We start from the raw sequence: 14,946 nt of genomic DNA, 5'->3' as shown, positions 1-14,946 counted from the left end.
CTGCCAACGCATACACTACACAAAATGCACCCCAGCTAAGGCTTTGACCCACTTCTGCAGCTCGCTCCGCTCTGGGCTGACATCACCGCCTTCACCGCATTGGCAGGTCAAGCCAACTCCAACTTTATGGAGGGGACTCGGGTTCTGTGATCAGCCCAAAGCGCTTTCTTGTGACGGACCGTCGCGAGAGGATTTTTTTTACCTCTTCAGCTCACGATGCGTCTAGTGTTGATGCCATAATGAACCAACTTCCAATGATCCTGCGGCCTGCCGTTCGCAAAGGGCCTCGGTATTCCGTTCGCCCGTTCTACACTACACTCTTGGTGTTCGCGGCCCTTGTGGCACTGAGCTGGGCTGTACGCAGCAATATAATTGGACAATCCCCACGACGTACCACTACGAATGTGCTCCTGGCCAGGAGAGAAAATGAACCAGAGGTACAGTGCATTCCCATGCATCCCCTCTACCGATAACCTTTTGCTCGTGAGACAGTAAAGTAAAGCTAAACGATGTGCGACTCCATTTAGTGCCGTCAAGTTCGTGATGTCAAGGACCAATGCGCTTATATCCATGCCAACTGCCCCGACCATGAAGATGGCCTACTATCCTACTTGCAGCTATATTACTGTACTCTGGCAGATGCGAAACCGCTGGCTTTCACAATCCTCATACTTTGGCTATCGCTCCTATTTAGTACAATTGGTATAGCGGCCAGTGACTTCTTGTGTATTGACCTGAGCACACTGGCAAGCATTCTAGGGCTAAGTGAAAGTCTTACCGGCGTCACCTTCCTCGCGTTTGGCAATGGCAGCCCCGATGTCTTTTCCACATTCGCCGCAATGCGCTCAAATAGCGGCAGCTTGGCCATTGGCGAGCTGATTGGGGCTGCCAGTTTTATCACCTCAGTTGTGGCCGGTTCCATGGCTTTGGTCCGACCTTTTAAAGTGGCACGCCGGAGCTTTGTCCGCGATATAGGGTACTTTGTGGTTGCTGTTACTTTCAGCATGTTCCTGTTGGCTGATGGCCGACTTCATGTGTGGGAATCCGCGGCAATGGTGGGACTGTACGTTTTTTACGTCTTTATGGTCGTGACCTGGCACTGGTATTTGGTCCGGCGCCGCCGGAAGTACGAAAGAGACCTTGCGGCACGAACCCACTTCCACATCCCAGATAATCAAGAATTGGATGTTGAAGAACCTATAGAAGACGATGATCCGGGAGTTGCCTCGGAATCACGAAGCCTTCTTCGTGGTGCATCGACTGATGACTTTGACCTGTTGGAACGGACTGAAGGAATTCCTCTTTGGAAAGAACAAGAGGATGAAGATGACGAGACCCGGAACCGCTATCTTGCTGAAATCAGCGACAATATGCATGTATATCGTCCGCCCAATCGGTCTCGACGAAACACGATGAATCCCATTCGGCCCAGTCTCGTTGGTGCACTGGAATTCCAGTCGGTGCTCCATTCGCTCCAGAAATCAAGGAACACGAATATCAACCCAACTATCAGCTTGAGTAGCTACTCGGACGACGGTGAAAATTCTCAAGCTTTCGACACTCGGTCTATTGCATCACATCCTCGTGCCACCAGGCCATCTACTACCAATGACCGCCTTTCGCCGCAAAGTGCATCCGGCTCTTCACGAGTTCGTGCGGTGTCGGCCAATGACGCTGATGGATTACAAATTGACACCAGTGTTTTAGGTCGCCACACAGACAAGACGCCACGCCTGACTGTGAGGCGGCCCTCCAATGAAGCCGGTGACTCGGCTCCCTTCGTGGCCCCTGAACTGCCCCGTATAGACACTAGTGCTGAACTAACGGCATCGCCATCATCTTCCGCCGTGTCATCCACATGTGGAAGTCCAGTAGATGCAGCAGCTCCACAGACTCCAGACCTACTGGCTCCCCCAGGAGCATTCCAGTCTCCGAACTATCTCACTGGCGCGACGCACGACCGATCCCCCGCTCCTGTATCCCCGCGGGGTGGTTCCAGTCTTCGAACCGGACTTGCACTGGAGAGTCCCTCCGCACCGTTTCCCGCGTTTATTGATATGCCATCCCGTCCATCTTCTCGTCCACCTAGCATTCGACTCCCCTATCCAGCCAGTCCATCGGAGCCTTTTCTAGTTCATGACAGCATTAATGACATCGACAATGATAACAATGCCTCATTGCGGAATCCCTTCAAGCGTTTCTGGCCTTACTCGGTTCTCCCCGCTCCCTCGCATATTTGTTGCACACTTTTTCCAACCTTGGCGGGATGGAAGTCAAAGAACTTCATGGAGCGATGTCTGGGCATCGTTGCTGCGCCCAGTGTATTCCTTCTCACCATCACCGTCCCGGTCATTGAGCCTCATGCTCCCGAGTCCTTGGAGCCAGACATGATACCCGCTGTGGTCGTAGACGAATTTAATGACAATGCCAACCCTGCTCCGAGAGTCATGCTGCCGGCCGATAGTCCATTGCAGTCGCCTATTCTGCTTGGTCGCCACGACTCTGTGCCTCACGTATCAGTATCGAATTCCCATCGCAAGTCAACCATTCAGGATCCAACTAGTCGTCCGCGCTGGGACTCGGAGCTTCCGGCCGCACCACCGGTCATGTGTGAGCCATCAACGCCAGCCAGGGATTGGAATCGTTGGCTTGTTATAATGCAGCTTTTCACCGGTCCATTCTTCTTTGTCCTCATTGCATGGTCAACTTTGGACGAAGACCTCAATCCCCGAAATCTTCTTTTCCCCACTCTGGTTTCCCTTCTATTCTCCTTCATCTTTCTCTCGCTTCTCTTAACCACCACCCGGCGTCGTCCTTGGCACCGACAGGCCTTTACAGACCCAGCCAGTCAACAGCGCCAAGGATCGCTTGATGTGATTCCACCCCCATCCCTTCCATCCTCGTGGAGACCTTTCCTCTCTCTGCTTGGATTTTTGGTTGCTATTTCCTGGATCGCAACAATCGCCACAGAGGTGGTCTCTTTACTGAAAACCATCGGTGTCATTCTCGATATCTCAGACTCACTGCTAGGCTTGACTGTCTTTGCCGTGGGTAATTCTCTCGGCGATCTTGTCGCAGATATCACCGTTGCCCGCCTTGGTTACCCTGTCATGGCCCTCAGTGCGTGCTTTGGCGGCCCGATGCTCAACATCTTGCTTGGAATTGGCCTTGGAGGCTTATATATGACACTGAATGGAGGCAAAACACGTCGACATGACGAAATTCTTGGTAGAGCTGTCTCTTCGAAGCCAGTTTCTTATGAGATCGCCATATCCAAGGTGCTAGTTATCAGTGGCGCTACCCTTTTGATGGTCCTGGTCGGTCTTTTGATTGTGGTCCCTTTGAATGGTTGGCGCATGGACCGCAAGATCGGATGGGGTCTCATCGCTGTGTGGTGTGTGAGTACCTTAGGAAATGTGATTGCGGAGATTGTAATTTAAGTTGGGGTTTTTTGGCGTTGCATCTGTGAAGCTAAGGAGTTTGGTACATTACGAGATCTCAATTGATGCATTCAAATCTATGTCAGATGTTTAGGACTCTTAGACAATACGTACATGAAGTTTATTGTCGGTGATTGTGACTCTTTTGAAAAAGCAGAGCCTTCGGCCACTATTACCCATTTGGGCAGCTCATGAGGCTCATGTGGACTGCCAACACAAACCAACCTATCAGCTCTCGGCTATCCTTACACAGCGAAAGCGCCCTGGCTCGTGGGCGATTAAACCCGGGGGCCAAAACTCGTATTTGCAGCCCCTAGTGTCGCACCTAACGATCGCAAAAACTATAAACAGAAGTATTCTGTAGGTACCGATACTCGGGATATTGACTAGTTTCGTTCTTTATCTGACTGTCAGCCGGTGATATACCTTGATATTGTCTGCAATCCGTCAGATCAGAGCTTATCTACTATATTGACACATTCCTGAAACAATCAACGCAGTTCCTATGGCTTTCACTGGTCCAGTTCATATGTCACTGTTTACCCTTAACCTTTCGTGGCGCCGGCCACATGAAACGCACCCTACGAACCAACCCGGGTGAATAGGCAGTGGATTTATAAGAGGAGTTTATAAGAGAGATGAGTACTCTATGTCCTTGGTTCTTGACTTTAGGCTGCTTATCTGCTTTATTCCCTGTACAAAAGCCTGACGTAAGACGACAAAATGAAGGCCACCCTCTACTATACTTTCGCTTACCTCAGTTTCGCAACCCTCGCATCAGCCGCAGTCAACGAAACTACATCAACATCCTCCTACTGTACTCCCAACATAATCTGTGACTCAATCTCTTCCCGCGTCGGCTGGGTATCCTCATCCCCCCTCCGAAACTCGTTCAGCATCCTTTTCAGCTGTCTAGCAACCTTCTTCGCCTGCGCCTGGTCCATCCTTCAACTAAACCTCCCGGGCCTCCAAGAAACAACGGTGCAGAAATTCAGACGCAAAGTGAAATGGATGTTCATTACTATCATCTTCCCAGAGCTCCTAGCCGCCATCGCACTCGTCGAATTCGGTCTCGCCCGAAAATCTCGAAAAGAGATGCGAATACTTCCGGGTGGTCACAATTGGACTACGACACACGCCTTCTTTGCCAATATGGGTGGCTTTGTCTTGCGGACGCCTGATCTGCATGACTTTCCGCTGAACGCCGAGTCGCTGAGACTCGTCGTCACCGAAGGACCGGTGACCATTCCTGAGACTAAGAAGGAGGATATCACGGATCGAAGCAAGACGGATATATTTGCGCGCTCCTTTGCTGTGTTACAGGGTCTCTGGACTGTTGTACAGTGTATTGCGCGGTATCGGGAGGATCTTCCCATCATGGCGCTTGAAGTCAACGCGGCGCTGTTCACTATCATCAGTCTGTGGACGTATATATTTGAGTGGTCGAAGCCGAAAGATGTCTCTGTGCCAATTGTTATCGAATCCAAAGAGAAGCTCGGTGCTGAGCAGGTCGAGAAGATTGAGACTATATACAAGGACTGGTACAAGAAGGATGTTGGGGAGACGCTTGACATCCAGCGGATCCCGTTTGGTCCTTTGATGATGGCTTTCTTGGGTGAGAAGCTCAAGATGAAGTCGTGGGTGACGGGATTATGGTTTGTTTTGAGTCTTCTGGCTGGGTTTTATAATGGTGCGCATATGTGGGTGCATGAGGATTTATTCAATGCGGGTATGTGGATTGCTTGGAGGGTTTGCGCATGGGGTGGAGTCGGAATCCCATTGATTGCTAACTTCCTGATATGGTTTGAGAAATGTCTTCCTATCTCCCTTGTCAGTGTGACCTGGGTGGTTTTGGTGGTTTGTTATATGTTTATTCGAATTGGTCTGCTTGTTGTGGGGATTGTTTCGTTCTACTCACTGCCTGTGGAAGCTTACTACAACGTTACTTGGACGACGTTTATCCCTCATTTCTAGGTCTTTGTTTATTTCTGGGGACAGGATGTTTGGTTTTGGCGAACATGAGAACTATGGGGGGTTTGATATAATCGGGAAGGGTGAGAAACCACTTGGGAAATTGAACATGTCAAAATATGGAAGCGTTTATGCAATTATGGTATTAATGAGCTAAAAAGCAAAACATTGGTTTATTCAAGTTCCGGTGGAGGTAATCAGCTACTCCTTCTTTGTCTTAGTGCAATAGTTGACCCCATAGACATGGTCCCTGAAGGGAAATGTGGAACCCGGAGAAAGTATGAAAAACCTCGGTTGATGTGACAGATCCAACTCCGACATGTAAGCGAGAATCAAAGCCGTATCGGCTGATTATCTCCTCATTCGGGCACAAACCACGCCACACGCCATTCCTATAAGAAAGTTCCGGCTTTACGTGCCGGGATCGAGAGGCTTGGCTTGGCCTGCCCAAACCACAACGCCCAAGCACTATTAAGCAAACGGCACCAAAGTATACCGGGAAGCCCCCATTTAGACTCTGATAACGCCAAAATCCGAACCGACGGTCTTTCAAAGGGCCCAAGTGCGATGAGCATACGCAATCGTCAGCCCTGGAAACATCACGCGAGGTCATCCTTCCAATAACCAACGTTATCATCAAGCTAGGGCCCTGCATCCATACTGTCTGATTATGGGGAAATCCGGAGAAGTGAATATTCTAAACAGTAACCGGAAAAATTCCTGCGGGGGATGAGTATACCCTAGTCCTCCCCGGCCATATTTCCTCCAATAGGAAGACGGCATCTACGGGACGCGGCACCCGGACCCTAATGCCTAGGCTTGTCGATTCCAATGTGAAAGACGCGCAAAGATGTAACTTGAATACATATAGAAGGTGGAATCCATTCTGCTGCATCTCTGTAGTCAGAGATACTGCGCTCACCACCCAACATGTCGCTTCCTCCTAAGTGGTACCAGGTATGTCATTGGCTTTTCTCTCTAATCTCATGTATAGATCACTAAACATATGCTAGTTTCTGGTCTGTGTCTTTGCTTCATTGGGATCTGTGCTTTACGGATACGATCTTGGTGTTATTGCCGAGGCTATCGCCAGCCCTTCGCTAATTAGCGAGTTTAATATCGATTCCACCCAGAGTGGAGCTATCACGGCCGTCTTCACAGGAGGTGCTTTCTTTGGTGCCATTTTTGCCGGTCCTCTGGGTGATTACACAGGCCGTAAATATACAATTCTTATTGGTTCTATTATTTTCTTGCTAGGAGGGTGCGTAATCTAAACTCTTACCTATGTCACATCTCACTAACAGAAGCAGTGGTCTTCAAACTGGCGCACAGAAAATCGCCTATCTATATGCCGGACGAGCAGTTGCAGGTCTGGGGTGAGTTGAAACTTCTTTGAATTCATATCCATCCAAGGCTAACCACTTCTATGACTCTAGAGTTGGCATTCTGGTCATGATTGTGCCCATCTACCAAGCAGAACTCGCACACCCAGACATTCGTGGCCGAGTCACTTCCCTCCAGCAACTTATGCTTGGAGTGGGCTCCCTAGTCGCCTCCTGGATCTCCTGGGGTACATACATCAACTTCGGTCCAACAGACTCACGCCAATGGCGTATCTCCCTGGGTATCCAAATGGTGCCGGCCGTCTTCCTCGCCGCCTTGATTCTGCTGTTCCCCGAGTCCCCGCGTTGGCTGATCGACCACGGCCGACTGGACGAGGGCCTGCAGACACTAGCTCGACTGCACTCTCGTGGCGATGTCAATGATGCCTGGGTCCAGACGGAGTACGACCAGATTTGCAACTCCATTGCTCATGAGCATGAAGCGGAGGCCAAGTCCTATTCGGAACTGTTCACAGATCGCTCGTGCTTCCGACGTCTCTTTTTGGCCTGTTCTATCCAGGCTGCTGCGCAGATGACTGGTGTCAGCGCTATTCAGTACTTCAGTCCTACGATTTTCAAGCAGATGGGTATTGCTACCAATGATACGCTGAAGTACCAGGGTATCAGTTCTATTATTGCTATCATTGCGCAGTTCCTTTGCATGCTGTTCATTGATAAGACTGGCCGACGTTGGCCGCAGATTATTGGAAATCTGGGCAACTGTCTCTTCTTTGTATGTGCTTCTTCTTCCGTTTTGCTCTTCCATACTAACTTTTTCAGATCATCCCCACGATCTTGATTGCTAAGTTTCCCCCGGGCACAACACACAACAACTCCGCTGGCTGGGCGTTCATTATCATGACCTGGTGCTACAACTTCAGCTACAGTGCGACAGTTGGCCCCTTGACCTGGATCATCTGCGCTGAGATCTTCGACACAAAGACTCGATCTAAGGGTGTCTCCATCGCGACTATGGTCTCCTTTGCCTTCAACACGATGATCGGCCAGATTACCGCTCCCGCCATTGCTAACATCGGTGGCTGGGGCTTTTATATCATTTTCTGCGTTTTTAACTTTACGAACGCTATATTCTTCTGGCTTATTCTCCCTGAGACTACGAAGTTGCCTCTGGAGGATATGAACGCTTTGTTTAGAAACGAGCCGTGGTTGGTACCGGGTACGCAGACGCATAAGTTTATTGAGCGGAGGCAGATGCCGTTGCCCATCAGTCCGGAGAAGATTGAGCATTTTACTACTCATGAGGAGACTGCTGCTTAGTTGAGACCTTTGGTGGAATGGCTTTTGGATTACTTAGCGGTTTTATACCCATGAAGGAGTGAGTTGTTTATGTTAGCTTTGAAGGTTGGGGGTGGGAATATGAGCTTTAGATTGGGCTTGGATAATGTGATCAACTGATCTAGATTCGCATGTAAAATAAGGCCTGAGTCAGTGACCTTTGAATCCTTATAGCGGTTCTAACGATATTATGTTGTACAAGGCGGTGTTAAGCCTGTCAAATGGATACATAGTACCCACCCGAGTACGTAGCGAGGGATGTCCCAGGTTGATCAACATGAGATACCTAGAACGTTGCGGTTTAAGTTTATGGAACATGTTTTTCAGTTCATCAACTGTCACAAACCGGGAAATATCTTCGGGGATGATTACCGAGCTTTCTTGGGGACGTGCTCTTCATATATCTGCCTTGCTCACACATCAAACTGATTCGAAATTTCCCACTTCACACATAATTATACAAGGAAAGCATACCCGTCAATACATTATGGAGATGGTGGTTTTTGTTACAATTATTTTGTTTAATGATGGATCAAGTAATACATACAATTATAGAGAGCGGCCGAGTCTGGTTTCACTGAGGATGGGAGATACAATGTTTCTTTCTATTGGTGCTCAAGAAGGGAAACTTTTCCGCGAGTTGTTGTTTGATCCCACCGGTTGGAAATGGAAGGTCGCTAGGTTGGACATGATAAGAGCAAATACCACTGAATATTTATAAATAACATAAACTAACTAACATCACCATCACCGCTCATGTGCTAGTGTCCATAATTCCTTCCCAGAAACAATCACTGGACGGCCTCCCAGCTAATGAGGAATCCCCTGACCCAATCTGTACAGTATGTACATCTAAAACATTACTTCCTCAAAGCACGCGGCCCGCTGAGGAACTCGTGCTGCGGTCGTTGGTCTGCACCTTGCGGAGACCCGCACCAGCTTGGATGGATGCAAGGAGAGCAGAACGGTCTCCACCACCACCACCAGAAGCGGGGGGAGCAGGTGGTGGGGGAATACCAGCAGGAGGAGGCGGGGGTGGGGCACCAGGAGCTCCCGAGGGAGGAGGAGGGGGTGGTGGTGCAGCCATAGGGGCGCCAGGGGGAGGTGGCGGCGGTGGCGGCGGAGGGGGAGCACCAGCTGGCGGGGCAGGAGAATCAGGGGATTCCACGGGATCCATAGCTGCAGGTGGAGGAGGCGGGGGAGGAGCGACCGGGCTGTCCTGGGCGGGAGTGGCAGCCTTATCTTCATCCATAGCGCTCAAAGGACGCGGGGGTGCCATGGTGCCGAACAAAATGCTAGCAAGCTGCTTAGCACTGCCACCGCCTGGTCGGTCATCCTCATCGTCAGACGATTCGGGGTCAGAGCCAGCATTGGACCAGTCATCATCATCTTCGGGACGCGCGCGGCTCTTGCGTTCAAGAGGGGCGGCACCTGTGAAGGTCGGCTTTGAGCTCTCTTGCGGCTGTTGCTGCTGCTGCGTGAAACGGTGGAAGGGGTTGGTTGACTGTGCAGCGGGCGAAGGGACTGCCTCGGGCTCAGCAGCTTGGCCAAGCGACTTGAAGTAAGGGTTCTTCGACTCAGCATCAGGCGAAGCAGCAGAGAATGTTGCTTCATGTGAGCTGGCTACCGGGCTAGGGACCCTCTCTGGCTCTAGTGACAAAGGCTCGGGTTCGGGAACAGAGACAGTGGGGATAGGCGGAGGAGTGCTGAACTGGGGAGTGATGCTCTGAGGGCCCTCATCGTCCGAGGAGCTATCGTCATTTTCCTCAAGTTGACGTTGCAATTCACGCTCACGCTCTCTAGCCATCTCGAGCTCAGCGCGCTGGGCTGCGAGTCTGGCTTCCTGGTCCTTGGCCTGTCGAGCGGCCTCTTCTTTGCGACGTTTCTCCTCTTGCTTCTTGACCTTGCCCTGTCGAACTTGTTCCTCAAGAGCACGCAGTCGAGCTTCTTGTGCCTCCTTCTCTTTCAGGAATTCGGCTTCACGCTGCTTCGACTCATCTTCAAGACGCTGGGTCTCAAGCTCCTGGGCCTCTTGTTCCTCCTTAATCGCTTGCTCACGGGCAGCGTGCTCGGCCTTGCCAGCTTCCTCGGCCTTCTTGGCATCAGCCTGACCAGCGCTGTCAGTTCGTGCTCTGCGAGTGGGAGGCGCAGGTGGAGGCTTCTTGCCAGCGGCCTTGGGAGCAGCGGCACTGCTTGGAGCAGGGCCACCACGTTCCTCAGCCAGACGGCGCTGTCTCTCTTGCTCACGCTGAGCATCTTCCTCTTCGGCACGCCTAACACGCTCCTCGCGCTCCTTCTTCTCTCTCTCCTGGCGTTGCTGAAGAGTCTCAGTAGCAGTGGCTGGCTTCAGACCAGCAGCGGCCATGCGCTCAGCAATGCGCTTCTGGGCCCGCTCTCTGGCAGATGCTACACGGTCTTCATGCGTATTACCAGGGATAGAGCCCGACGAGGCGGTGGATGCTGGCATAGAAGGACGGGATGCAGTCGAATCAGCCGCGGGCGAAGAATACTTTGAACGCTGCTCCTGGGAAGATCTCTCTCGACTGTAACGAAATGTAAGCTTAATCCTTCACTTAGGAAATAGGGGGGGGTCATACTCTTCCTTGCGAACGTGCGCAGTCCGGCTGTTACGGCCAAGATCATAGATAAAGTCACGGATAATATCCTCAACACCCAAGGCATCCTCCCAACGACGTCTCTCGTGCGAGCGGGTAGAGTTTTCTCCTTCGTCACGGAGGCTGTCTTCCAGGCTCCGAGCGAAATCGCGCACACTTTCTTCAACATCACGTGTCATGGTGCTGTTGCGCTCTCTTTCAGCGTTCGCGTCAGCCCTCTCGGACTCCATCCGGCGAGCAGACTCGCCATCATCCTCCTCGGTTGCGGGAGCAGGACGTCCCGCCAGTTCGGCAGCGCGGGCTTGCATGCGTGCACGAGCACGAGCCTTGATGCGATCTGACTCAGTCACGGCACCACCGGGACCAGTACCCACAATGTTGGAAGCACCGTTAGGGTTAGCCTTCGCTTCCTTGAGACGGAAAAGCTCTAACTTCGCCTCGGCGATCTCTCGCTCAATACGACGAACATCAGAGGCGGCCTGTGGAACCTGGTCTTCGGCTGCTTGCAGTTGGCGGCGGAGGACTCTGCGCTCCGCTCCACTGTCCAAATTACGGAATGAGGCATTAGGATGAGTATCAATGTCATCCTGCACACGCCGAATCCGATCCATGAGAGACTCCGCCTCACGACGGTCCCGGCGGTCGAGAGCCTCGTCATCCTCGGCCTTGTTCTCATCCTGGAAATCGACTGCCTCCAGCATCACATTGGTCTCTCGGATCTTCTTTCGCAGCTGGTCCACGGAAAGCTCCTCTCCTTCAGAAGTCTGAGATGAAGGAGCAGGCGAAGGTGTGCGAGCATCGTTGCCAACACGGCGGCGCGCGCTTGAACGGTAACCACCCGCGGAGTCGTTGTTCTTGAACATTGTCGCATCCTTGCGGGTTGCGCCAGGCTGTGCTCCACCGCCGCCACGGAAAGAGTGGTCCTTGAGGTAGCTGACTCCAGTCTTCTGCGGCTGCAAGAAAGCTCCAGTGGTCTTCCGATTCTCCGCATCTTGGGACAAGAGTGACTTCATAGTACCAATGGAATCATTCAAATGTCTTGTAGAAGGAGGAACAAGCTCCGGTGGCAGACGGCTAGGAACAGGATAACCATTCAGAGCACGATAAATCAAATGCATTCCGACGGCGAATTCATCCATATTCAGACGACCACGGTTGTGAGGATCTGCGAGTGTCCAAATACGCTCCAGGTCCTTACGGTTCAATCCACTTTGGCCCATGATCTCAATAGCTGTCTCACCGCCAATAAAGCCCTTGTGCATTCCATCCCAGGCACGGAACAGGTCGTCATAGATCTTCTTCTCTTCCTTGGTGATAGCCCAGGCCACAGTAGCATTGCCGGAGAGGTTGGACATATTGAAACCACCCTCACGACCAGGTTGGGGCATAAGTTGCTGCTTCATAGCCTCAATGTTGGGCAATCCTTGTGCTGGGGTGTTGATAAAGCCCCACTGTCCGGGGATACCAGTAGGCTGCGCAGTCAAGCCACCAGTCTGCGCGGGGCTTAAGTTGGACGCAAAGCCAGTGGGCATGGGTGGCATTGGAGGCCGAGGGCCGGAGTATCCGGTGGCCTGAGGGTTTGCCATGAAACCAGTCTGTTGTGGCTGAAGGAACTGCGATTGGTTCTGGAAGCCGGTCTGTTGGGGCTGCTGCATGCCGGTCTGTTGAGGGAAGAACCCAGTGGGTTGCGCCGTGAGCTGTGTAAGGAGGGCGGCATTGCTCGGCTGTTGAGGCTGAGGTTGCTGTACGATCGGTGGAGTCGACTTGTTCTCTAGCAAAGGGGCATCGAAATTGGGTGCGTTTGTTCGCGGGGCGGCCGCAGGGTGGGTGTCAGGAACATCAAAAGAGATAATGTCCACCATACTGGACACCTCGTTTTTCACAGTCTCAGGCAGAACGGAGGGAACCTCTCGGCCAGTCAATCGCAAATTACACAGGTACATAGCCAATGCGAATTCCGGGAAGAACAGTTGGCCTGACTTGGTGGAATCACACAAGATCCAGATCTTCGACAGATCACTGCCCGGAAGCTTGGATCGCAGCAAAAGATCTCTCACTTTCTCGCCGTCCATTGTCTTGCTATCGCCGACCGCCGACTTGAACAACTGCTCGAACTTGGCTTGGTCCTGAACGGTAATGAACGAGAGTCGGATACTCGGGATTTTTGACGCATTCTTGGGCGGGACTTGTGGAGGCGGAGCACCGGTGTCTTGGAAGGAGTTCGCCATCTCGCTCGAGGTCTTGTATCGCGCAGGGAGTCCGGTGGGCTGAGAGACCTGCAATTGCGGCGCTTGCTGTTGCGCCTGGGGCTGCTGCTGGTTCTGAACAGGGAATGCGGTATATTGGGGCTGTAGACTCTGTTGCTGAGTCTGCTGTGGCTGCAGGTGCTGCTGTTGCTGTATTTGCTGGCCAGGGAAGCCAGTGAATTGTGGCTGGAGCTGCTGTCCCGCGGGGAATCCGGTAGCTTGAGGTTGAAGTTGCGAGCTACCAAACGGCGACGGCTGGCCAGCAAAGCCAGTTGGCTGAGGAGCAACGAAGCCCGTTGGCTGGGGCTGCTGCATTGGTGGCTGCTGTTGACCTTGAGGGAATTGCGAGTATTGGGGCTGCTGCTGCTGTTGCATGAATGGTGCCTGGCCTGGACGGCCACTGGCACCACCGCCGAGGAAGGTATTCGACGATGAGTACATTATAAACACAGCGCTCGCATGGACAAAAGCAGATGCAGAAGAGCCACAGAGATTGATGAGAAAAAGAAAACAAATGTAGAGAGGGGGCGGATCAGGAGCAAGGTAAATGACGCTGTCGCAGGGACGCGGAGGCACGCTAGCCTGCTTGGGTGCTTAGTCACGGCTTCCCCGTGCGTGAGTTATTATTATCTTTTTTATATCCGAGGAATTTATCCGCTTTATTTGGTTACTCTTGGTCAGAATCTGAAATAGGCAACGCAATTAGCTATTGCACTTGAGGTATCATTTTGGATACATAAGACGATTTTAAAAATGTAAGTCGTAACGAGTTCTCGCCAGAACTATGGGCTCGCAAAAAAGCAAATGTGGAACACCAAACCATCAGACCAACGAATCAGTAGATCACGGTCAACATATCAGAAAGGCGAGCATCAGAGAAAAAGAGATCCCAGTATCGCTCCATACGCCGGAAAAAAGCAAATAGAGAAAAGAGAAGACGGTTGGATGTACACTCCAGCGCAAAGGGTGGCCAGATATAGTTACTTTCCAACAAGTAACAGCTCCTTACTCGTGAGCTTGCTGCTGGTTGGCAGCATTCGCCATCTTGCGAAGTTCATACTCCTTGGTGAACTCGCGAGACAGCTGACCCAGCTCCTTAATAAGCACGTTGCAGGTGGCAATTACCGCAGCACGGGGAGTAATCTCGCCATCGGTCTGTACGCGCAACTCAAAGTTGGGAGTCAAAGGGTGAGGAACCTAGATACAGTAAGCTCCACTGGTCATATCAAGGGGATAGAATCTACATACCCGGTAGGCGGAGAAAACCACGTTGGGGTGGCGGAGCAGACGAACACGGAGCAAATTGCCAAGGGTGTGGTCCTCCTTGTGAAAGGTAAAGATGGCCGCAGAAGGCAGGCCTAAAATCACGCTGTCAGAAAATCGACATTCTTTCTCTCAGCAGATGATCAGGTCAATAACTTACGGGTGTCGACGTCAACGTCGATCTTCTTCTCGCCTGGGCCAAGCAGAATCGCCTCGTAACTGCATTCAAGTCAGTATGGTTTTACAGCCATCGATGCCTTGAACGCCTGCAAAATGAATATGAAATGCCATGATACAGTGGGATGCTCTTTTCCGTCATACTGACACATCGGGGCGGTCATCGACAGCGCGAAGGGTCTCATTGCGTGATACAGGCAGACGGCCACCACCTGCCTTCGCGATGGCATTGGTTGTCGTGTCGAAGGGAATGGCCCGATAGCCCGAGGGCGAGGGGGAACGATCACTCATGACAATATCTTCCCAGTAGAGAAAACAGGAAAACACGATGAAGCAAAACAGGTTGGGGAAACAAAACAAGCTGAGGGAATGGAAACAGATGAGGGGGAGAGAATGAGCAGACGAGAGGGATTTCTGATCTTCTGGATTTGAGCCTCACGGAACCAAGCATCCTGAGAGACCCGAATCCAGAGAATCAAACGAAACAAATGAGCAAAGTTCGAAGGCTTCTCTTCAAGCTGGCGGGCTTCATCCCGCCTCGCCTCAACATGATCAA

At 51.7% G+C, this 14,946-nt stretch overlaps 5 protein-coding genes across 5 annotated transcripts; 3 read left to right on the top strand and 2 right to left on the bottom strand.

Annotated features, from left to right (window-relative positions):
• Positions 1-239: 239 nt before the first annotated feature.
• On the top strand, positions 240-3,440 carry N7503_003827 (sodium/calcium exchanger protein; the record flags this gene model as incomplete). Its single annotated transcript, XM_057063374.1, has 2 exons — positions 240-437; positions 528-3,440. The coding sequence occupies 2 exons, from the start codon at positions 240-242 to the stop codon at positions 3,438-3,440; spliced, it is 3,111 nt and encodes a 1,036-aa protein (XP_056924289.1).
• A 723-nt stretch (positions 3,441-4,163) lies between these two features.
• N7503_003826 (uncharacterized protein) lies at positions 4,164-5,414 on the top strand (the record flags this gene model as incomplete). The annotated part of the gene is made up of 1 exon (XM_057063373.1): positions 4,164-5,414. One exon carries the CDS (start codon positions 4,164-4,166, stop codon positions 5,412-5,414), a length of 1,251 nt encoding a protein of 416 aa, XP_056924288.1.
• Positions 5,415-6,341: 927 nt separating this feature from the next.
• On the top strand, positions 6,342-8,071 carry N7503_003825 (sugar porter family MFS transporter; the record flags this gene model as incomplete). Its single annotated transcript, XM_057063372.1, has 5 exons — positions 6,342-6,368; positions 6,425-6,672; positions 6,722-6,787; positions 6,848-7,526; positions 7,574-8,071. 5 exons carry the CDS (start codon positions 6,342-6,344, stop codon positions 8,069-8,071), a joined length of 1,518 nt encoding a protein of 505 aa, XP_056924287.1.
• Positions 8,072-8,957: 886 nt separating this feature from the next.
• pan1 (actin cytoskeleton-regulatory complex protein PAN1) lies at positions 8,958-13,391 on the bottom strand (the record flags this gene model as incomplete). The annotated part of the gene is made up of 2 exons (XM_057063371.1): positions 8,958-10,632; positions 10,687-13,391. The coding sequence occupies 2 exons, from the start codon at positions 13,389-13,391 to the stop codon at positions 8,958-8,960; spliced, it is 4,380 nt and encodes a 1,459-aa protein (XP_056924286.1).
• Positions 13,392-13,955: 564 nt separating this feature from the next.
• Positions 13,956-14,681, bottom strand: N7503_003823 (DNA-directed RNA polymerase II core subunit RPB11; the record flags this gene model as incomplete). The annotated part of the gene is made up of 4 exons (XM_057063370.1): positions 13,956-14,147; positions 14,199-14,308; positions 14,374-14,432; positions 14,539-14,681. 4 exons carry the CDS (start codon positions 14,679-14,681, stop codon positions 13,956-13,958), a joined length of 504 nt encoding a protein of 167 aa, XP_056924285.1.
• Positions 14,682-14,946: the final 265 nt, after the last annotated feature.

The sequence above is a fragment of the Penicillium pulvis genome (assembly GCF_028828015.1).
Source record: "Penicillium pulvis strain IBT 33274 chromosome Unknown contig_1_segment0_segment0, whole genome shotgun sequence".
Lineage (NCBI taxonomy): Eukaryota > Fungi > Ascomycota > Eurotiomycetes > Eurotiales > Aspergillaceae > Penicillium > Penicillium pulvis.
This window is presented reverse-complemented; position numbering and strand designations above follow the sequence as displayed.